This window comes from Marmota flaviventris, chromosome 14 (assembly GCF_047511675.1).
Source record: "Marmota flaviventris isolate mMarFla1 chromosome 14, mMarFla1.hap1, whole genome shotgun sequence".
Taxonomy (NCBI): Eukaryota; Metazoa; Chordata; class Mammalia; order Rodentia; family Sciuridae; genus Marmota; species Marmota flaviventris.
This window is the reverse complement of record NC_092511.1, coordinates 37071003-37094693: the sequence shown is the minus strand read 5'-3', so window position 1 is coordinate 37094693 and position 23691 is coordinate 37071003. Positions and strand designations below refer to the sequence as shown.

Here is a 23691-nt window from a genome sequence, read left to right as displayed (position 1 = left end):
GAGCAACACTGTCCCTCGAAGCCTCAGACAGTCAGCTGTAGAGTGACACAACAATGAAGAGTAAACTCTCAGTGCAAAATAAAGTAAGGAGCCCACAGCAGGGGCCAACTGGTTCTTTCAGTGGTCTTGGGTCCTAGGTCTCAGTGGCCTGCTTCCCAGGACCCTTCGGGAGCAGTAGTGTAAACGGCACTCTGCTGAGAGGGAGCATGCTCGGCCAGGGGAGCACAACAAGATTCTTTAATGCTAAAAATAGCCCCGGTAAACAGGCTTTGATGCCTCCCCACAGCCAGGATATGTGCAGGCTGAGGTTTCGGAGCACTTTTTCCGGAGCACCGCTCATTTCCTTCAGGCAGCCCCGCCCATGTGGGGAGGGACACCACGGGAGTCTGGCGTCTGGGGTGAGTGGGACAGGGTGGCAGAGCAGACACCACCTACCTTGGGCTCTGAGACTAGGCTGTCCCTGTGATGCTGCTGGTCAGGGTGCTGGCTACAATCTTACCCCAGGCGGGGGCACTTTTCCTCTGGGTTTTCTCCTCTGGGAAATTCCAGGACTGCTTTGAGAATTCCTAAACTGCTCTGGTACGGCCTTCCTGCTTCAGAAGTGCTTGGCACTTAGTTCCCATTGCAGGGTCTTTCCTTTCAAAGGTTTCACCTAAACTGGTTTCTCCCCTTCAATCCTCCCAGCACATAGAGCCATCAGGGTCCCCAGCTTATCCTGGGTGTGTGGATTGTAAATGCAGTGCCAATCAAGGCACAAGGAAATCACCTGCCAGATCCTCTGCCATTCCTTAGGCACTAACATGGGCAGGCTTGGGCCACTCATACCCTTTGACAGAAGGTGTGTGTCCCACCTGATCTTGCTGGGCTCCTAGTGAGCCCCAGAAATCCACCACTGGAGATTCCTGTCTTTGTTCTTTACATATCTGCTTATCCTATCTTCCCTCTATGTATATGACCTTCTATAAGATATAGCACAGGGTTGGGTTCAGCAAATACCTATGGTCCAACCAGACTTCTTTGGTTTAAGTTACAGGAATGATCTGAACAAGGTCAGTATTTCTAGAAGAGAATGTACATTAGCTGTTCTCTGCCATTAACATCCTCACATGAATCAGCTCATTGGCTTCCTTCCAAACAGGACAGAAAAAGGCCTTGATTTGGAGTGGGTGGGGCAGTAAAAAAGTAGGGGTGAAAGCCAGAGAAAACAAGTCTGAAAGTGGGGCATATGAGGGCACCAGAAGCTCTATCTGCCTCCACAGTTTTTCTCTATCCCACTTTTCCTGCATGGAAAGGTCATGGTTCCTTGGTTAAAATCACATGTCCCATATTTTAATGTCTTTCCCTTAGTGGTTGAGAGAGTGGGAAATCATAATCTCCTGTTAAGCCAACAAATGAAGACTAAGCAAATGCAATGAATCAAAAATAAATTGGAGGGTTCCCTTTAGAAACCTGCTCAGCTGAAAATGAATTTGATATCACCATGTTTGAGTTTGGAGAAGCCCCAAATCAATTTTAGAGTGGAAACAGCCTATTTCGTGTATTTACTGATGTTTTAATGCCCTCAGAATGTAGAAGTGACCTTCCTCAGTCCCAGCGTGTAAGGCTCATCTTGAAAGAGGATTTAAGACAATTAAGTGGTATTTTCACCGACGTTCCCGTCAGAGTGTTCTGTCCTCAGCCCAGCGTGGAAGCGAATATCATAAAGCTATTGTTTCAGTTTGCTTCCTGTGATATGAATCTCAATCGGTGGCCCCGACCCACAGCCTGAATTTCTCAACGTTAAGGTTTCCTCTCCAACATTCCCACACACAACAGCCTACTGTGAAAATCAAAGGGAAGCATGTTACTAAGTAAAGAAGAAACTTTTCTAAAGCCAAACCTGGTATTTTTTAGCCTTTTGAACTCTGAGATATGTAACCAGCTATTTCCTACTATGGTGAGCCAAAATCAGTGCTTGCTCACCTCCGTGGAAATGCTCAAATAATGAACTCACAATTTGACTTGGAAAAGCATGGCAACTTTGCATTTTTGACAGAAACTGCTGAAAAGTGGGTGTGAGGATAGGAAGGGTTTGCCCTGGGTTTTCTTTGACATCATTTCACCCGAAGCCGATTCTTATTACAAATCAATGTACTCGCTCATCCAATTTTTTTTATTTCTAAGCTATAGTTTATTCAGCAAGCTAGAGGATATGGCCTTTTATGTCATCTTGATGCCCTAGCAATGCTGCAGGTACGGAGCGCTGTTCCCTTTGTACAGATGAGGAAACTAAGGCCCACAGACAGGAGTGTTTACAAGGCTGCGGATAAAAAATGCAGCCATGCAGAGATTCCAATTGCAGGAGCCCTGCATTCCCTTCTCACCAATTCCGTATTTCTCTCCATTATGTGCCAAGTATTTAAAAAAACAAACTATGACTTAAAAAGTAAAAGAGCCTGTCTCACATACAATTTCTGAAAACAGTTTCAACACTGGTCCAGAGAATGCCTGGCAGGAGCCTGGGAGAGGGCATGGAGAAAAGAAGGAGCCGAGGAGCCATCTCGTCCTCCTCTGGCGGTGCTGGTTCTGTGAGGGCTTCTCCTTCAAGGACATCAGATGGCCAAAAGTAGAAACTTTTTATCCTTTTCTGTCATTTTCTTTCCTTGGGACAGAGAGGCCCAGAGCCGATATGCTGAGGGTTCTGGTCAATCTAGGGTTGAGTCCAGAGAGAAGGTAGGCAGTTTGTGTCCACAATGCTCAGCAGCTTCTGAGCTCTGACGTGTGATGTCCCACTGAAGTCACTCTGGTCCTGTCTCTATGGTCTAGCAGGTAGGGGTTCACACCAGCACACATGCAAGCAGAGGGCCCAACCTCTAACCAGTGGCCCTAAGACAATCTCTGAACTACTGAGAAGGACAACTAGGCTTGCATGGGGACAAACACAGATGACAAATCCCTGCACCGTGAGCAAAGACAAGAACAACTCTATTAAGGTGTAAGGACCTCCTGAGCATCCACCACTCAGGGCCAGCCCTGATCAGCTCCTAAGTGTCCCCCTTTGACTTTGGTTCCCTCCTCCAGGCCCCTCAGCCCTTGTCCACATCTTAGCCTGACCAGGTTTGCAGAATCCTCCTGTGATCTCCTATCTGCCTTTCTCAAAAGGACCTGAATTCCAGGTAGAGAGTGTGAATTTGAGCAACCTTAACTTTCCTGTTCCTCACTTATCTGTGAAACAAGGAGAAACACCACAAATCCAAATGCATTCAGAGAGACATCCTAGGATTGATAAATGACCCCTCAGAGGCTCTCTGTTGGTAGAGGAAGGGGTGGTCAGGAAGAAAGCAGTGGCTAGCTTAGAGGAATTACAGTCTAAGAGCAGAATTTCAGGTACCATGGCAAGGAAGTAGGGGTATGGGGAGGGGTCTCTATCTAGTCATTAAATCCTCCACTGCCTACTCTGTGTATATAGTAGATGATTCCCACACTCCAGACACTGCCCTCAGCTTCCAGGAAGAAAAGCCTCTTTAAAAGAAAGAGGGACACAAGTGTCTCACAACGGCTTCTCTAGGAGCCTTTATTCTATCAGGCAATGCCAGCTTGGCCGGGCTTTGGCTCATTGTTCCTTCTTTCTGGAGCGTCTGTGACTGAGTCTGCTGTGGCCTTGCTTTGTTTGTAGAGATTGCCTCTCCCCTCAGCGCTCCCCCCGCTGCACTACTGGCTCTTTTCCGAGACTGCGTAGTCAGTCCTACGACATAGGCTTAGCCTCCAACCCTTGGGCCCTCTGAGCCGCGTTCTCTCCCCTGAAGGTCTTTCCCCCATATCCTTCCTGTGCTCAGGGCCCAGAATAGCACAGGCTGGTGTGGCCTCTTGGCTTCACACTGGATTCCCTCTGCTAGGGGCTTTTTTCCTGGAATAGCCACTTTGCAATGGGATGACACAACCAGCCTGTCCCCAAGGTATCACACTCACTCAGGAAAACCAAAAATGAACCACAAAAGCCCCTGTCCTCCTGACTACCTCCTTCACACTAACCCCCTTGGACATTGCCCACATGGAGCACCAGACCCTCTGCGGCACACTGCCCAGTGTCCTTACAGAACGGACAGACTAGACGAGATTGCCACATAGGATCTGGAACTGGAAAACTTCTCGGGCTGCCTCTCCCTGGTCAAGGACCAACAGGAAATGGTTTTTGAAGAATGTAACCCTCTGAGAAAAAAGAATGTTCTGTGGACCATGAGTTGCAGAGATACGAGGGAGGGTGAGAGTTTATGGGTTCTCTGGGGAGAATGACACATGAGGTGGTCATCAGCCAGAGGCTCCCCCATGGAAATGATCACCGCTAGGCCATCGTTCCAGTTAATTCTCACAGGCACCCTATTCAGTAACCATGTTTAACCCCATTTTATAGGTGAGGAAATCAAGGTTCAGAGAGGCCAAATGACCTGCTTGGCTCAATGGGCTAGACAGAGGAAATAATTGAATGGGCATACCATCACGTCTGTCCCAGAGAAGACAGCGGCAAAATGCTTCCTGTGGGCAGGTGCAACCTATTTGGGGAAGTCAATGAAGACACTCTTGGTTCTCCCAGGCCTCTTTCTTCTCCTCACCTCCAGGTACCCATGTGTTTGCTTGATCCTGACCATGCCCTCCTCCCCTAGCTGTATTCATCATCTAGGTCATTGCTGGAGAGCTGTTTGACATGAGGAAAAAGGACACCAATGCTGGGGGTGGGGTGTTTGTAGGGTAGGGTGTCTGAGAGGAAGGCTTTGCACCTCTGGCACCCTGGGGGCTCTTGGGTGTAGGAACATGCTGGTAAGGCTGCCCTCTGTGCAGGGGACCTACCACCCTCACCTGAGGACAGAAGCTTGTGTGTTCGCAGGAAGCTGATGGCCAGGCGCATGATGGAGGCCTTGTCCAGGTGGGAGCTCACGCTGTGGGGCAGGGGCAGCTCATGGGCCAGCTCATAGAAGACCTCCGTCTCCTTGCTGCGCCGGCACCTCGCAGCATCTCGGGACTTCTCCTTCCTCCTCTCTGAGCTGCTCCTAAATTGAGAGACAAGGAATTAGTCCTTAAAAGTTCACCATCACCTTATCACACCCCTGGTCAAGACATGGCTGGGGGACCCCACAGCACAGTGCAGCCAAACTCTCCCATGGAATCAATGTGGGCTCGCACTAGTGGCGGGCACCCTGCAGCCTGCTGCCTGCTTTATGTCGTTGGCTCTGCGCGTGTGAGTATTGGTGTCTCCCCACTGCCTCCCTCCTCTGCCATACCCATGGTGTCCAGGGCAGCACCTAATGTGGGGAGGGTAACCACAAAGACTCACTGATGAAGTGAACTAACTGGCAATGCCTTGGACCTGGTCCTGGGTTATCTGGGGACAGGGTCCATGTGCAGGGATGGGAAAGAAAGGGTGAGGAAGCAATGGTCAGTGGCCCGGAGGTCAAAAGCTCTAGAGAACAAGATGAAAAACCATCTCAAGAGCCTCTTTTTGGATAAGATGCACTCAGGAAAAGTGAAACCTTATATCTCATTTTATGTCGGAGACTGATTTCCCCAACAAAACTTGAAAATGCCATCTGGCCCAAGAGGAACTGCTATCTAGACACGCATCAGCCTGCAGTCCCAAATAGCACACCTGTCAAGAGCTAAAAAAGAACTGTATATAACCGGAGATATGAAAAATTGTGCTCTATATATGTAATAAGAATTGTAATGCATTCCGCTGTCATATATGAAAAAAAAAAGAATAGGTACAAATACATTTTTCTCTCCAGACTCTGCCAGCCTAGATCAAGAGTTTCTAGTGCTCATTGTCCTCTTTGCTGCAGCACAGAGGAAGGAAAGATGACAGATACCAAAGCCTACCTCTTTTGAGAAGTACTAAAGAAACCCTTGGTCTTCGAGTTTGAGCACGGGCAAGTTTTAAAGCTAGGATGTCTGTGCTGGCATTCTAACTTCTTGGCTTGTTACCCTGGCAAGCTTAAGTTATTTGAACAGTTAGTTTATCTTTAGTTTCCTCATCTGTAAAACGGTAAAAACTGCACCCACCCCACAGAGTTATTGTAAGGACTAAATATGATTATTTATGTAAAATATTTAGCACCAGGCCTATCCCAACTGTAAGCAACCACTGTTAAAAATAAAATATCTGTCTATGAAAAGATTAACAGGCATATAAAATTCCAAAATGGCATAGGACAGTCCTATTTTCATAGAAATGTATATATTATACATTGTATTTCCTATATGTCATATAAAAATGTCCAGAAATACGATAAAATTATAACTTCTTATAGTGATCACTGACTTTTAGGTATTATCTGAAATAGTGCCATATAAGTGTCTCTAATTCAAACAGCTATCTTCAGAAGCAGGTATTATTATACCTGATTTACAGATGAGAAAAGGGACCGACAGAGGCTAAATTATTCCCCTGTGGCTGCTATCAGGTAAACGGGGAAGTGGGGCTTTGCACGGAGCAGATGGGCCCCAGATTCCAGTCACTTCCCTGTCTCTTTTTTCCTCAATACTATTAACAGTTACAGGGTAGTGGAGATTTTCCTCCCCCAGGGTTTAATCTATATTTTCTTATGTTTCTACAAATAGCCTACATTGCTTATGTAACAAAGAAGTTTCTTTTTCAATTTTTTAAAAAAAGTGTTCAATGCAAGCTCATGCCTCTTGAGGCCCCCGTCCAACCATCTCCATCTCGCTCGCTCAGCTGCCTTCTGAGATTTCCCAAATGAGGGCTGCTTCTCTTTTGTTTGGTTTTGCACAGCCTGTTATCTGGACAGAGAATTCATATTGGGGGATTCACGGATTGTTGACACGTCTCTCAAACCCCTCAAGATTTGGGGCAGAAGCATTGTTTTGACTTTATGACAAATTTCATTTACAAAGACAGAACATCCAGCTCCCTGGATTGATTAAGCAACACACACTCACACTGCAGGAAGAACTGTCCAACAGCTGCTGATGGTCAGGATGATCCTTCAGAAAATTGTGAAATTTTTTTCTTGTCCTCCCTTTTCTGTTTTGGTTTGTTTGTTTTTATCTAACCCTTGCTCCCTCCTTTCTCCCTGGCTTTCAGTTCTCAGGACTCCTGCCCTTCACCCCATTCTCCTACCTTCTCAGAACCCGCCTTGGGGCAGTTTTGCTTTTGTGACCAGACTTGAAGGACAGTTTGCATGTTAGTCCCTTGCATGTGCATTTTAATCCTGACCTTTGATGGGGAGCAGTTAAAGGTTTGCAGGGATTGTGGCACAGGAAAGACAGGTGGAAAGGGGGTGGGATATTAACATTGTATACATCATGCTGCTGCGTCAGGAAAGCCAGGTAAAAGGTGTTGAATTCCACTCTCTCGCACTGACCCTCATATCCTGACAAAAGCATCAACACACATCCCACTCACCAGGGGCGTCTAGAGAAGCCATCCCCAGATGAAGAGATTCCAGCACAGGCTGCCACATGAACAGCAGCATCTGTAAGCACACGGCTTCCTTTTGATGATGGCCACTGCCCCTTCCTCAGAGAAGTGCACACAAGGCAAAGGAAGAGCCCGGGAGGGAAGAGGCACCCTGAAGGCAATGTTCTGACAGTGGCGTTCGAGATCTGAGTCCTGCTGTACTCCTTCAACCACACAAACATTTACTGATACCTATGTATATGGCTGCTGCTGCACCAAGAGACCTAAATGTATGACCTCTCTATAATCTTCTTACCAACATAACTTGGAATGTCTTGTTTACATAACTTATAGATGCAGAAATGGAGACTCAGCCATATCATGTCATTTCCCCAACGTCACAAAGTTTAAGCCACCATGAGTCCTTGTTTACAGTCAGTGAGCGGACACAGAGCAGTCCTGAGATCTAGGCACTCCCTGTCTCTCCATCCTTGCAACCCCTGAGGGGAGGGCAAGACAGACATTGCCAGTGCCCCCATTTCAGCTATTTGGAAACTGAGACCCAAAGCAGGTTAAGTAACTGCCTGGGCAATCAACTAACTAGTGGCAGAGTCAGAGTCAGAAATCTGGTCTCCCTAGGCCTGTGCTTTTTATACTGCTTAACTGGAGGAGATAGTGGCTTTAGCAAGAAATAAAGAAACAAAAACATCTTAACATGCAGAAAAGAAGACTGAGAACCTTACCCAGACTCTTGGTCTAAAAGTTATGTACTCTGTTTTAGCTACCTTGCTTTTACAGTTGCACCCTAGGACTAGTGTGACTTTAATTAGATTATCTCATTAACCTTAACACAGTCCAGAGATGTCTGTCTAATGTTGACTCTTGGAAGAACAGACAGAAATCTGTAATACTGCAATATTTAATTAGCAACAATAAAGAATAAAAATAATTAACACTAAGGCAAAGGTAAGACCTCCCCAAGCCCAGCTGGTACATACACACTTGGCTTCCCGCTACCAGTCACCATGGGTGGGGAGCTGGAAGCCAGGTGAGGTGGTATTTTCATACACTGCTCATGACACTATCTAGCTATCTGATATTGGACAATAAAATATATTCTCTGGGCTCTGATAACCTCATCTATAAAATGGGAAGAATTCCAGGTCTTGTTTGTCAGGATCAAATGGGATGAGTGTGGGAGCAATAGAAAGCTCTACAACAATGGAAAACCATCATGGCAGATAATAATGACCCATTATCTAGCTAATCAGAGCATTAGTCACATTCAGACTTTGGCCACAGTGCCTGTTCTTCATCACCAGATAAGCCATCTTGGGGAGGAGGGCCATGTCAGGCAGGTTGATCCTGACCTATCTTTGTGTCATGTTGCTGAATCTTCTTAGGTCAGTGAGGTGTTTCATTTCCTAAAATACTCGCCTTTTCTTTTCTCTTCCCAGATGGGTCCCAGAGTGAACTGAAATAGATCAGATTTCTTCTCTATTAGAATTTGTTGGTTTCTCTTTTAAAAGATATTTTATCCTAAATTTTATAAATCATCAGAAAAGGCTCAGAAATTGCTTACTCCAAATTGTTTTTATTTATTTTTTTCTCCTAAGTTCCTCCTCCTATCATTCTCAGTGGCTCTCTTGCTTCCACAGGGAGATCTTACACAATATTTGGCATATGGAGCACATGACCTAAATCTGGTCCTGGTTTACTGTGTCCTTATGCACACACAGAAGTGTTTATGAGAACCTGGTGAGCGAATAAGATATACAACTCCTTGTTCTCCAAGAATATGCTGGCCCAAAGGGAACCAACAACCTGAAATATCTCATGAACCACAGAAATGAGCACAGCCACACACACTCTAGAGGGTTACAGAACAAATCTGGGCAGGATACTCAGGAAGACCAGATTTTGGCTGGACCTAGAAGGCTCAATAACAATGCCTTCATAATGTTTTAGGGGTTCAGAAAGTACTATTTTGCACGTGTATTTCATTTGATTTTCATAACAACTCTAAGAGACAGGAGCTCTGGTCCCCATTTGATAAATGAGGACGTAAAGTTTCAGAAAGATTAAATGATTTGCTAAAAGATGTCTCATATCTAGTTGTTCTGCAACCAAGTGCTGTGTTGGTTAGATACTTTCCTGTAGATAGGATGCTAGTTTATACTATAAGAAGAAGAGGGGGGCTAAAATTTGGAAACAATCCAGTGATGGGGCAGGGAGTGGGGCAGCTCTGACTCGAAGTGAGCACCCATTTGCCTAGGAAAAGACCTAGAACCCCAGGAATAGGGTTAAGAACCAACTTCGGAGGTCAAACAGGGGGTGAGGAAGAAAAGGAATTGGTGCTGAGGGACTTCTCAGAGGCAGCCCGGTTGGTGCAGGGCTGGTATGTGGTGGGTGTAATCAGATGTGACTCCACAGTGCTCCATAAAGACAACCCTGTTGCAGTATCTAATCACACCACAGTTGGGGAACAAGCAGTTTCTGATTTGGGGTGTGGCTTTTTTTTTTTTTTTTTTGGCCTTAAGGTTTTTATGCATAATTTTATGCTGACTCTCCCCAAGTTGGAAACCCACATGATTCTGAAATATTTGATCCTGACGCAAGGAAGCAACCACTTTAGGACCTGTCAGTCAAAAAAAGATGAATCAAAACTGATGTCCAACAACATCAGTAGGCAGAGCAGTCCCTCAATGTCAGAGGAGGACCCTACTCCCACAGACACTGAAATCCAAAGATGCTCAAGCCCCATGTATTAAATAGTGTTGCACTTACACAGAACCTACAGATGCCCTTCCATGCACTTTAAATCATCTCTAGGTTGCTGAGAATGGCAATACAATGTGAGTGCTTTGTGAATGTTATACTGTGTTGCTTAGGGAATAACAAGAAGAAAAAGAGTCTGCACCCTATTTACTACGGACACAATTTTCTCCCAAATAATTTCAATCTGTGGTTGGTTGAATCAGAGGATGTAGAACCTGAGAATATGAAGAGCCCACTATATATGCTAATACTCACCCAGGAGAAACGTCTTTTGCCTAGAGTTTGCCCAGAGTTCAAGCCACACTTTTGCTCCAAGTGTGGCTTATGGATTCTGCTTGAGCCACTAATTGACAATAATCTGCTCTTGGTCAAGATGGTCCTGGCTTCTAGCCTCCAGGTGAACACAGCCTGGAGAGGTCCCCGATGTCACTAGCTGTACCAGAGAGTCTGGTTGCTTAACTAGCTGTAGACTCCTGACCTTTGGAGTGATTAGGACTCACACGCTTAATGACCGTGGCTATCAGGGTATCAAAACCATATGCCCATTGTCCCATAAGGTTAAATGACTTAGAAGCAGAATGGACTTCAGCAGGCCAGTGAGACAGACTGAAGTAATTAAGCTAGCTTGGATCGGTCTTGTGGGTGGTAGCAAAGTTCTAAGCCTAAGCCCACTAACAGAGGACTGTGAACAGAGGAAGCGAAGATCAAATGCAATTGGGAGGGACCTAGTGGCCCTTCGATGAGGCTCTGTGGCTACAACACGAGGGCTGTCTGACGGGAGAAACACCTAGCTTCTGGTGGCCCCCGTCCTTGGCAGTCAATTGCTTCACAGATTAAATTACAGCAGAGCCAAGGCCATGGTTCTCAATCATGGCTGCTCACTGGAATCAGCTGAGGAGCCTTAAAAAGACTGATGCTCAATATTTCTCATTTGATAGTTCTAGGGTGCAAACTGAGTGTCAGGAACTTAATGCAGGTTGTTGCTGGTGGAGGTTTGTTTTGGTAGAATTTGGAGGAAAGTATCTTTGGAGATGTAAACAGCGATATTATGTGTTTTCTCAAAGATGTAGGAGGAAAAGAAAACTGACATTCATGGAGCACTGGAGCAAGAGCACTTCCTAGACAATTCCATTTGATCCTCGCTTAAATTATGCAGTGTTATTGGTCCCAGTCTGACAGAACAGTGGTTCTCAATTCTAGCCCGCAGCAGAATCACCTGGAGGGTTTACTAACACAAATTTCGGACCTAATATCACACATTTATAGGGCACTGAAACCCAGTTCTACTTCTAGAACCTAACCACACCCTTTCCCTCTGCCATGCCCTGTGTTCACCTTCACCATGTCCAGACAAACAGGAATTGACTTAGCAGTGGTGGGACCATCACTTTACCAATAGTGACAACTACAGAAAGAGGGAGATAAAAATACTAATACAGAGATTTGAAATAGATGTCACATAAAAGGTGGCTACCCTTTCAAATGGCCACTCCAGGAAAGGGCTCTAACTTTATTCTGGTGAAGTGACCACTGCTCCAAATATTTTGGGAGGTCTTTTTACTGTTAATGTCGGAGCCACATGAGAAATCACACAGATTTGTAGATTATTATTTTAAACTCCAAACAATCTTTTCTGGTTTACCCACCCCTTAGTCACTAGACTACACTGAGGATGGATCTTGTGATTGTTAAGGATAAAATGTGTCCTCCAGTGATAGAATTTTGCCACAATTGAAGGTATTCAGAATAGTCTTAGCTCTGAGAGCAATTACAAAGGAAGGAGAAATGTTTTAGACGGGGGTGGGGGGTGGGGGGTGTGTTGTTTTAGGGGCCAACTTTCTGCAAACATTCTGGTGTTTGTCCAAAGGCAGCAGCAATTAGGGAGGGTCCTCCAATATGTAGGGGAGGGAAAGTATCCCTGTTACAGCAGTCACAACAGCAGATATCACATGAGAAAATTCAGGAGGAATGGGGCAGATCAGACAGACATGGATGAGGGGAGAAAAGGCATCAATATGCTTAAATATATAAGCTTTTGTGACGGTCCTGATCTCTGTCCTGAAAGTGAAGACTAATAATACAGGCCAGAACCTCAAACGTCCTTCAAGAGGGAAGAAAGAAGAGAGAAGTCAAGAGGGCTGAAGTGGCTCAAGTGGGGGCAGAGGCTTTCACCTGCCCCTTCCCTGAAGGAGAAGGTCTGGGACGTGTCTCATACCCTGACCTCCCAAGTGCCCCTTCTCAGGGCCGAGCCCCCAGCTGCCTGACATACTCTGAGGGTCACAGTCCCTGGAGCAGTGGCCTGGACTGCATTCACAGCTGACAGTAATGTCTGGGTCTCCCCCGACTTGGCCCTCTAATGGTCAATTCTGCTTGGGGCTGACTGCTGATGCTTATCTGCTGGCCTCTTCTGTTCCAGGCAGCCTTGGAGAAGAGCGCAACAGATTCAATTACCAAGCAGCCCATCTGGGGCTGCAGATACCCAGCTCCTTACATCACCTGAGGACATGTGGAGTCCCCAGCTCTGCTGGGAAAATTGCATAGACAGAAGAAACCATGACAAACTGTGCCTATGCTCGGTTCCATCAAGCCCAAGCCCTAAGGAGTGCTCTGCTTTGAATGTTTGTGTTCCCCTGCCAAATTCATATGTTGAAATCCTTACTCCCAATTCAATGGTAATTGAAATGTGATAAGGCATGAAGGTGGAATCTCATGAATGGGAACATGACCCTCATAAAAGAGGCCCAAGAAAGATCTCTTATCCCTTCCACCATGTGGAGGAGACACAGAAGGTGCCAGAAGGTGCCATTCTGTGTACCAAGAAGCGGGTCTTCTTCATAAGACACTGAATAAGCTGCTGCCTTGATTCTGGACTTGTTGCAAAAGGATACCAACACACACGAAATTCAAAACTAGGAAAAAATGTATCAATGTTGATAAATGTAAAAAGTGAATTTTTAGTATATTTTTGAGATATCAGGATTAAGAAAGATTAATCAACCAATAGGTAGCATGAAAAAGGTTTTTAAGATATATATATTGATCTAAGTTGTTCTAAACTTATTTGTATATTTGTTACAGGCTGAATTGTATCTCCACCCAAATTCATATGTTAAATTCCCAACTCTCAGAATATGACTCTGTATGAAAATAAGGTTATTAAAAATGATTAAGTTAAAAGAGCCTTGATAATGAGGTCCTAATGTCATAAGAAAAGGAAGGGACACCGGAAAGACTAAGTGAATAGGAAGCAAGAAGGTGGCCCCCTGCAAGCCAAGGAGAGAACCCTCAGAGGACTCCAAGGTGGCAATAGTTACCAGGATCTTGGACTTCTAGCCTCCAAACTGGGAGAAAATAAATTCCTACTGTTTAAGCCAAAAAAAAAAAAAAAAAAAAAAAAATGCGAAAAGTAAACCTGTGTTATTTCTAAGTCCCCAGTTGATGGCATTTTAGAGCTGTCTGAACAGACTAAGATAGTAGGGCACTTTTTATTTAACCTATTAGTGAATAATACACTTTGCATTTGTAACACACATTACAGTTTGTAAAGTACTTTATAAATAAATCTCTAAATACGTAATCTCTCACACAGTAGTACAGAAGAAGCAGTCGTCATTATTCCCATTTTAGAGAAAAGGAAAGCTGAGACTTAGAAAGGTAATGGGAACACATGGAAGTGGGATAAAACTCCTAAGATCTGAATTTTTCAAGGACATGTGGTCAGAAAACTCACTGTCAACTTGGGCTAGACATTCAATTGGAAAATGACCTGCATTATGTCACTCATAACCCAGCTTTTCCTAATAAATCTTTTCTTTCTTTAAAAAAAAAATTTTGATGGGGACACAGGTGATGCATATTTGGTGTAGGCAACTTTGAAAATACAGAAAGATATAAAGAAAAGACATTTCACTGTATTTATACTTTGTTTACTTAACATCATGTCATACTATTAAAATTTCTTTCAAAATGTTGATAACCTCCAGCAATATCATACTGTAATGGATCATAATGCATTTTACTATTCCCTTACTATTTTTTCAATTGTGGTTTCCGTTTTTAGCTGTTTTAAATAACATCATATTGACTACCTTTGCACCAGGTATTGCTTTCTAATTTATTTATCGTAAGAACTTACACGCGTGTGACTTCCTGCAGCTCCCCACCACTGCCTCACACTGACCACCCTGTGAAAGTCAAGCAGATGGATCTGGCAACCTCAGCATCCTGAGAACCGTGGCCACCGTTACTGAATGCAGAGCCCAGAAGAGGAGCTACAGAGGGAAGGAAAGCAGAATCTGCTCACTCTTCCTTGGGCCTTGGCTCAGCTGTTCCCTCCCTAGGCACCTGCTCCTCAGGCTTCCTTTTTCCTTGTATTCAAGTTAAACATCTGAAGAGAGATGACCAGCTGTACTGAAATTGGAGGTTTCCAAGGACACTAATCCAGTCCTGAGAAGATGGCCACCTGAGGGTTGGCAGGACCTCCTCTTCCTTCCATCTTCCACACTCATCCCATACCCTGTGTGGTTACTTCTAGAGAAGGCTTGGTGGCATCTTCCCCCCATAAAAGGAACAGAAAGCAAACAGTGGCAAGAGGCATTTCCCTCTGTGGCCTGTGATGTCCACTACTGCCCAACTCTCCCCACCACACAGACTCCAGCTAAGGGATTAATGAACCTCAGCAAGTTGAGATGCTGCTGCTGCTGCTGTTACATCCAGCAGCAACCAGAGGCAATCCTTCCCTCTTATTAAAGAACTCTCAGCTGACTGCCTCTGGTTTAATTCTGAAATGGTCTTGTGAGGTAGATATGGCCATCCCTAGTGACACACCAGGAAAAATCCCCCAAGGATGTCTGTCAGCCCATACCCAGGGCTGATCCAGTGACAGAGCCAGCTCTTACACCTGCATCACTTGATGCTAAATCCCACACTCTCATTTGTAATTAGGCAACCTTCCCCTAAATGGCAATAAGTAGTTCCTTCTTGCAGGACGGGAGGACCTTGCTGACCTTGGCACGTGGGGGTGAAGCACTCTAAGGACACTTAACCTTATGGAACTATGGAAATAAACCTTCTTGACCTGGGAAGCAGCAAAAAGGAAAAGCTCTTGTCCCAGGTTAGAACTTCAAAGGTGAAGCAGCCCTGGGAGGGATAGTTTTCCTTTGCTTGAAGATATCTGGAAAGAAAAGAGGAGACACTTGTTTGCTAGAAGTGCTTAGATGCCACAGGTAAGCAGTTCCTTCCCACTGGACCACTCTTAGGGCCACTGCCCTGGGCCTGAAGGTATTCTCCATGCCCAAGTGGTTACTAGATCAGATCCGGGGGGATTTCCTTAGGGTTTCTGCTCACCAGCAGCCTTCTTTCTTTGAATTCCACAAGCAACCAACAGAACAATCTGTGGTTTGGCTCAAACCATCCTGCATGTGTTCCTACAACACTGTCTTCAACTAGGAAAACTGCACAGCAGTTAAAAAAAAAAAAAGGATTTAAAAAAAAAAAAAGTGTCCAACATGTAAAACAGATTCCACAGCATGGCACTCTGGGCAGTGCAGTGGAGAGCAAGTGACCACCCCCACAGCACCTGAGACTCAACTCTGCTGCAACCCACTCCACAGGCTCCCTGGAACACTCCCCTCTTCATCTCTTTGGCCTAAAGCTGCTCCTCTCTCACCTCATCCCACAAGACCATTTTCTCCAGGAAGGCCTCACCTACCTTCTCTGGGGAAAATCTCGCTTCAGAGATTCCATCCTGCACAGTCAGTTTGGGTGGCTCTCCCTTTATTTCAACCCCAAGTAGGCCACACATTTTCTGGGAAAGGACCCCACCCTCTGTTCTTTTGGTGTCCTCTAAAGCACAAGCGGAGACCTTGGAGAAGAGCCACTTCAATGATTTCTGTTCTGCAAATTCCTCAAATTCATTCACTATTCTAGATCCTTCCTAAGATTTCTAATCCTACACATAATTAAAATAAGAGTTTTCCATCTGGGAAGTCTTTGGCACAGAGATGCTCAAAGATAAGTGTGTGTGTGTGTGTGTGTGTGTGTGTGTGGGAACAAGTGTATGTTTTATTAACTCTGAATAAAAGCTGGGATCTGAACTAAAGCTGGTGACGGTTGCCTGTGGAGTCACATAGGCCAGCACTTCTCAACTTAACTGTGCACACAAATCACCTGGGATCTTGTTCCAATCAGTTTCTGATACAGGAGGCCTGGGCTGCAGCCTGGGGTTCTGCATTTCTAGCAACTTCTCGGGCGCTGCTGCTGCTCTGGCCTCACACTTTGAGAGGAAAGAAACCCAGGGACCCATGAGATATTGGGACCAAAGACACCATGGACATGCCATGTGGCAATGTTAGTGCTGCCCTGATGCCGTCCTTATCCAGAGGCACCTGGAGTCTAAGTCGGGTCTTCTCTTCTGCCAGGAAGAGTTTTATTCTTTCTGCACCTTTCTTTGTTTGATATATCTTTCCTCCTTTGTGTCTTTCCTATCTCTATTATCTCACCCCTTCCTATTTCTTGAAAACCCATCTCTCAGGCTCAGCTCATGCTCTACCCCCCACCCCAGCATCCTTTCCTCCACCCCACACCAGCATCCCAGCTCCCTTCTTCCAGGCACTTCCTGCCCACATTACTCACCCACCCTTATTAAAGGCTGCCCTGTCTTGTTGGCTTTTCTGTGCAAACGTCCTGCTGCTGGATGGACTCTAGGGGCATAGACATGGATCATCTACTTTCGTGGGCCCTTTACAGGGCCTTGGTTCTGGGCAGACAAACTGGGCAAATATCTGCTAATTGATCTTAAGGACAATTCAAGTGGTCTTTTACTCTCCTTTTCACCTCAGGGAGGAAAGAAAAAGTACCCCAGCTGCCTTGGCCCACAGCCCCAACCCAGGCCCCACGCCACGCCACTCCCAGGGCTGCAGCTGGGCCAGCATAGGTTTGAATTCACTCTCTGCAGCTCTTCGTCCCCTCAGGGAAGAGTTAAAGTGTTGGGAAGGCAGCTTCCCACTTGGAAATCTCCATTTCCTCCTGCAGTGTGAACAAGAGAACTCTATGGACAGAGGCTGAACGAGCCAACTGCACAGGGAGTGAACTTGCTCTGAATGGGGCTGTTCTGAAGCCGGCCAAGTCAAGTCATTAAGATGCCAGCCCTGAGGTGCAGCCCCCAGCATCACCTCCAGATAGCCATATCCTCAAGTCCTGCAGCAGGGCATGAATGGTGAGCACAGAGCCAATTAAAGCAAGCTCTTTCATGAGCAGGGGCCAGAGGAACTCCTCTCCTTCTAGGGTGGGGGTGGGGTGCTGCAGAGGCGCAAAAGTAAAAGTCATTCCTTCCTCCCCTCCCACCCCATCCTCACCATACCAAACTAAAATTAACCCTCTGATTTACACGCAATTGCCAAAAACCCATTGCTCCTCAAAAGGCAACTAAGAAGGGGCGGGGGAGGTAATAATAACATTAGAGAAAATATGTGCAATGCCAAAAATAATCACCGTGTCATGAGAAAACAGAACTGAGCTGCCTCAGGGGCCAGCACTGGGTATATTCAGGAAGGAGGGGGCAGAAATTCCCCTGGCAATGTCGTCAGACATTCTGGGTGGAAAAAAAAAGGCTATAACTGGAATGGACAACTGTCAGGGAGAACTCTTTTCAAGTCCAGAATATAATTTCAAGGCCAGTTCTCCTCTTGATTTCAGACACTTTAATTTCAAAGAAAATAACATTTACTTGGCCTTTAAACAGGACTGATACTTGATCATATATGCTAATGGTGAGATATCCTAGGATCTGTCCTACTAATCCCAATTTGATGCCAGAACTTCTGGTGCCTAGTATTTGAAATATTTCAAAACTGCAAGAGAAGAGGGGGAAGAAATCCCACAGAATCTTTCACTCCTATCAGCATCCCATAACCCCATCTCCCTGCCCTATTAAAAAATTTTAAAAATAACAAGAAAGCAAGAAAAAAATGAAAGCAGAAAGGAAACAGCTGGTAGAGAATCTATCCTGGATATCCTTTATAAACAACTCTGATTGGAGGCTGATTTACATGGTGACTTGTCCAGAGTTGTGGGGTCTGATTCATGGTCACAGTGCAATGACTTGCTTTCTCCCAATTCTGACCTCTCTTACTCTGGCGAGATGGCCATGCACACTGAGGAAGCCTCACTCCATCCTTTTGCAAAAAGGTCATCAAAAGCCACGGGAAATGCTAAAAGTCTTCCCCAAATTACTATCACACTCACAAACGGTAGCACTGAGCAATTTTGGAAATAGGTTTGTACTTTCCCCCAGCCATAGCTTAGCCCCTTCCTCCACTCATTCAAGAAATCTGATTCCCTCTCCATGTGCAGGGGCTCCTGCGAACAGTAGATTGGCATGTGGGACATTCCTGACCTCAGGGAGCTTGCAGAGAAGTAACGTTCTGGAGGACTGGCCTAATAGCCAGTCAACACCAGAGGAGTTGGAGAAGAGCAAGTCTGTGAGGCTGGAAAAGACAGGCAGAGCTCTATGCCCCAGGGGACTTGAAGGAGGAGCAGGATGTGGGGAAGTAACCAGGAGGGAGGACAAGGACAAAGATATTGCTGGGGGAATGACAGGCAGCAGCAGTCAGAAGCCAGGCTAGAGAGTGGGGGACAAGGCAGCAGTGGGCGTGGGGAGAATGCTTTCATTACGCAAACTGTGCTGAGAATCTACAAGGTGCCAAGGACAGAGGAGGCTAATTAGTGGCCGAGGTGCCAGTGGTAGGCAGTGCTGGAACCAGGCTCTACCCGGGTTCTGCTGGCCATGCTCTGGCCACACTGGACAACAAGTATGAGAACCTCTCTTTATTTGGCACCAAAGCCAGGGAAAATGAATCCCTTTGTTAGAAGCTCTAAATATGGCAGCGACCCTTGGGCTGCCACAGGCTGGAGCCCGGCTAGGTCCACAGAGACCTCCGCAAGACATTCCTGCTGAGCGGCAAATCACAATGTTACCCTTGGGATGAAAAACAAACTTTATCCAGGGCACACGCCTCCTCAAACTCCATGGGGTTTTATTTATTTCCACAGATGTTAGCCCCTCTCTTCCAGCTATTTTCCCTTGCCCCTCACCTCCTTCACCACTGATCAAGAAAGATGTCATTCCAGCCAGGCCTCAGGGAGAGGAACAGCTCACTAGCCCACTACCCTCTCCCCAAGCCATTTCCAGCGTGGCATTCCCACATTTAAAACTTGATATCCTTTAGCCCTTTGCTATTCCTTATCTTTAGGCCAGCTAGAGTGAAGACTAGACTACTACGGTCCCCTACCAGTGAATCATATTGCAGAGTTCTAAAGTCTTGCTGATTCCAAGTAGAAAGTGGATTAATAATGAGGAATAATGGTGACTGCATCTATCAAAGGTTACCTAGCAGCCTTTGACTCCTGTCCCCAGGGAATATATCCTGAGGACGTTTGCATGTAGAAGTAGCTGCCTGTGCCTGCTGACCACATCACAGTGTGCTCAGTGAGCCAGCTGCCAGTCAGCTCCCACTGACATAGGTGAACAAGTTCAGACAGGGTGGCCCCCTTCTCCAAGAGGCCAGGGAAGTTTCTGCCTTGGATCCCACCTCCTTGACATAAGAGAACAATCTATTGCCCAATACCACCCATCGCCCAGGGCCTTTCCTTCACACATGTAGGAGCCGTTCTTAGAATTAGGTTTCTGGCAGGGAAGATAGCAGGGTTTGGCCAGGGTTCCAGACCAGACCTTTGGCGATGCAATATGGAAGTGAGAAAACAGGACAAGCCACCTCCTTGTACCCCACCCCCACAAAAGCTACTGAATACAAAAATATTAAGTAAAACCAAAAATAATTTTAAACCCAATGATAACCCTAAATATCAGAAAGCAGGCTTAAAGAATAACCCATACTTTGGAATAAACACTCTCCATTAGCCCAAATTCCAACTTTTTAAAAATCAGTTTCCCCAACTTTCAACTCCCACCAGACCCAACACCACCCCACCTTCTGCCCACAGGAGGGATTGATAGATCCCAGCTGCTTCTCTTATCTGGAACGTGCTAATGGCAAATCTCTGCTATTGAGGTTCTGCCAATGATCTCTGCAAATCACTTTTATTAGAGATAATGTCATTTTTACATCATTATCCAGCTCGGCAGTCAAAGAGAAAACAAGTGTTTTTTTTTTCCCCTATGATACACCAGTTCTGCCTATTAATGCTGACAGGTGATAGGGAACTGGCCACACTTCTCAAGAGATTCTGGTGAAAAGGCTTGGCATTTCACCCATTTCCTGGGCCAAGCGGAGCCCCTAGCACCTCCTTCCAGAGCCTATGAACAGTGGCAGGTTTCTGGGCTTAGGATGCTCGCTGCCCTGACAGCTCAGGAGAGGACCCCTGGCCACCTGCATGCTCAGCTCTGCCCAGCCCATAAACAGCTGTACATCCAGGCAGGAGTGCAGGAGCACAGCTAATTCTGGGTGGAAAGCAATAATTCACATGAGTCAGCCTCAAAGACTTTAAGCCCAGGGAAAAAAACCACCCAGAAGTACCCAAGGCCTAGAGGCAGCACCAGGCTTGATTACACCATTTGGAAGATGAGTTTGAGTGTGGGGAGACCTGAGTGTGTGTGTGCGGGGTGCGACCCCAGAGGCTCACCTAAGTTGCTCTCAGCTGTGTCGGTAACACTCTAAGTCCTGCTGCAGCGGATAGAGGACGAGAGTTGCTTCTCTGGAATCAACTAAGAAATTGTCTTTCCTATATTCCTGCTCATTTTCCTTAATTATTTTGAAAATGTCAGACATAGGTTTGGTTTTATTGGAGCAATTTCTAAGGGCCACTGAGATTCTCACAAATGCACTGCTCTTGCCCCAGGGCGGTGTGCCAAACCCCATGGCTCTTTGCTACCTAGAAGAAAGTTCTGAAGCAACTGGAATTCTGAAAAGCCACCCTTTCTTGGCCAAAACAAGTATTCCTTTGCATTTCAGCATTTTTGTAAAAAGTATGGCTCATTGGATTTTAAATCCCAGCTGGTATTTATGATTGGTGAGCTTCAGCTTTCATTATTGAACACTTAGTGAGTGCCTACTTCATTGAGCCAGGCATTGAAGTTTGAGGGAGCATGGGTCCCTTGCCCTCTAGGAGCTAACAGCCCAGGGAGGCAACCAGACAAGCAGACAGGCCAAGAGGCATGAGCCAGGCTGATGCAGCTGGCCTGCCTGGGCTTATGGCTCACACATTAACTGTATGACTTCGGGCAAGTTATTAAGTTTTTCTAAACCTCAGAGCACTGTAAAACAATCACTGTACAAGTCTCTGCCCACTGAGCTCTTATGAGAAAGGAATGATATACAGGCAACACGCTTAGAACTGTGCCTAACACACACCAGGCACTCGATTTTATTGAAGTCATTGTTCCCATTGCTTCAGAAGTCAGTAGCAAGTGCTTTGGGAACAAAAAGGATGGCTTAATCCAAAGTGGAGAGAAGCAAGGCTCCTGGAGGGCGTTCTCAGTTGAGATTTTGAAGAACAAATGGAACTTAACCAGGACAAAGATGTGGTGAGGGAGTCAGGAGAAGCTAGGAAGAAGATGGGGCAGGTGTCAGGCTTGGTGGTCAGGTCGTAGGGGCACAGGCCTTACCAATCAGGCTGACCTCCAGGGCAATAACTGAGACCATCCCTCCTGAGGTGTCCCAAGGTGCCCTCAGCCGGAAACAGACGCCTGGATTAGCTGACCCACGGGCAACCCTATTGTGGCAGTCCTTCTGTTTTTGCATTCCTTGTGCTTTGACAATGAGATGATTGTGTGGATATTACAAGAGGAGATTATCTCCATGGGCACTGAGCCTGTTTTAGTGCAAAAACCTTGCCTGGCCAGAGCCAAGACTTCTGAGGTCATAGATAAGTTGCCAACTCTGGAGAACCTCAGACAAACCTCGAAGCCACCAGGGAAACTGTGCTTTGCAGGATGGCTTATTTTAAAATATAATCTATGCTAAACAGACGCTGGGCAGAAGGTTAAGTTCCAGGGACTGTGCATGAAACATCTCCATGTGTTTAGCTTTGTGTGCAGGGACTGAGAAAAGACAGTCTATGCCAAGAAGAAATGACCACCCAGAAATGGGAGATTCTGCACACTCTTTTGGGGAGCACTGGTGACATGGCGCCATCACAGGGAGGAGGCAGGATGGCAGGTCTTACTTAATTCTGTCATGATTAAGAGCATTAAGATAGAAACTTGGAGGGAAAAGTTGCAAGAAAAGGGAGACAAAATATTACTCTACATGTTACAACAAACAGGACATAAATGTTCTGGGAATCAGAATGTGTTTAGCAGTTACAGTTACACATTCTTGGTTGGATTTAAATCATTCTGTGAATGATTCATCTCCACGCCTGTAGGTGACCTTATTGGCTGTGTAGAGGTAGCTATGAAAATCAAAATGTGTAATATTCCATAGAGGCAGACAGAGGCTACACAGACCACAGAGGTGTTTTTTGTTTTTTTAAGAAAATGTTTTTGTAGTTGTTTAATAGAAATCCTACAGAGAAGAGTACAAGGCAATGAACAGGCAGAGACTCCAGGAAACAAACAAGCTTGCCTTAGTGGGAGACTCCTCCGTCTTGCTGCCAGCTTCCTGTGAGCATCTTCCTGTTATTTTCTGGGTATTTCCTTATTGCAAACTAGGATAGCCTGCTCTTCTGCCTTGCAAGGACCATCATGGAAGAGACAGAGTCCTCAGAAAGAGCATTCTAGAAACAGCCAGTGTCTCCTGTGCTATTGCTGCCAAGCACCCCCGTGACAATCCCTGCACCAGGGTCAGTAACCAACCTTAGGTCTCTACTTGGAGACCTGGGCTAATCATCAAGGAAGGATCTCTGGAAATGCCCTTATTAAGGAAAAGAAATGTAATATATAACTCAACTTAAAAAAAAAAACCAGGAAACTCTAATACTCTATCAAGTTCCTAAGACTTTTTCTTTCCTTCATAATCCTTGGCAGAGTTCAAAGGTGAGCACTTTCCCAGAGGCTTATTAGCAATAATGTTTATTTCATACATTTGGAGGTTGCAAAGTTTGATTCTATTTTACTTATTTGGAAAAAAATAACTTTTTTTTTTAACAAATGAAGAGGAGGAGGAAAGGGGGAATGAGACAAGGGTGAAACTTGGTAGAAAAGGTGTTAGAAGACCTCCTGACTTGTGTTCTCAATATTCTCTTCTGAGATTTTCTCTAAGGGGTGGGAACAGCAAATCAGTGTCCCTTGAACCTTCCTGAGCTACCATGACTCCATCTGTCCTTACTACTTACTGCTATAGGTACAGAGGAGTGCTTTCAAGGCAAAACTATACATACTTGTGCCTTCACAGAGAGTATTATGTAAATAAAATGAAGTGACATGTCTTGCCAGAATTTCTGGGTTTTGAATTAGGAAAGACATTTAGCAGAAAGCTCTGTGAGGGTTTTGGGTCTGCAGGTCTGAAGCCAGGATGTCATGAACTAGCCTATCTAGCCAGGCCATCGCTGACTGCCTGGGTGAT

At 45.7% G+C, this 23691-nt stretch overlaps 1 protein-coding gene across 1 annotated transcript in view; it reads right to left on the bottom strand.

The window, feature by feature from the left end:
• Epas1 (endothelial PAS domain protein 1) overlaps positions 1-23691 on the bottom strand; it is an 83397-nt gene that overhangs the window by 33830 nt on the left and 25876 nt on the right. Inside the window, exon 2 of the mRNA XM_027934586.2 lies at positions 4834-5024. Coding sequence (XP_027790387.1) covers positions 4834-5024 — 191 coding nt within the window. The remainder of the gene's footprint in view (positions 1-4833; positions 5025-23691) is intronic.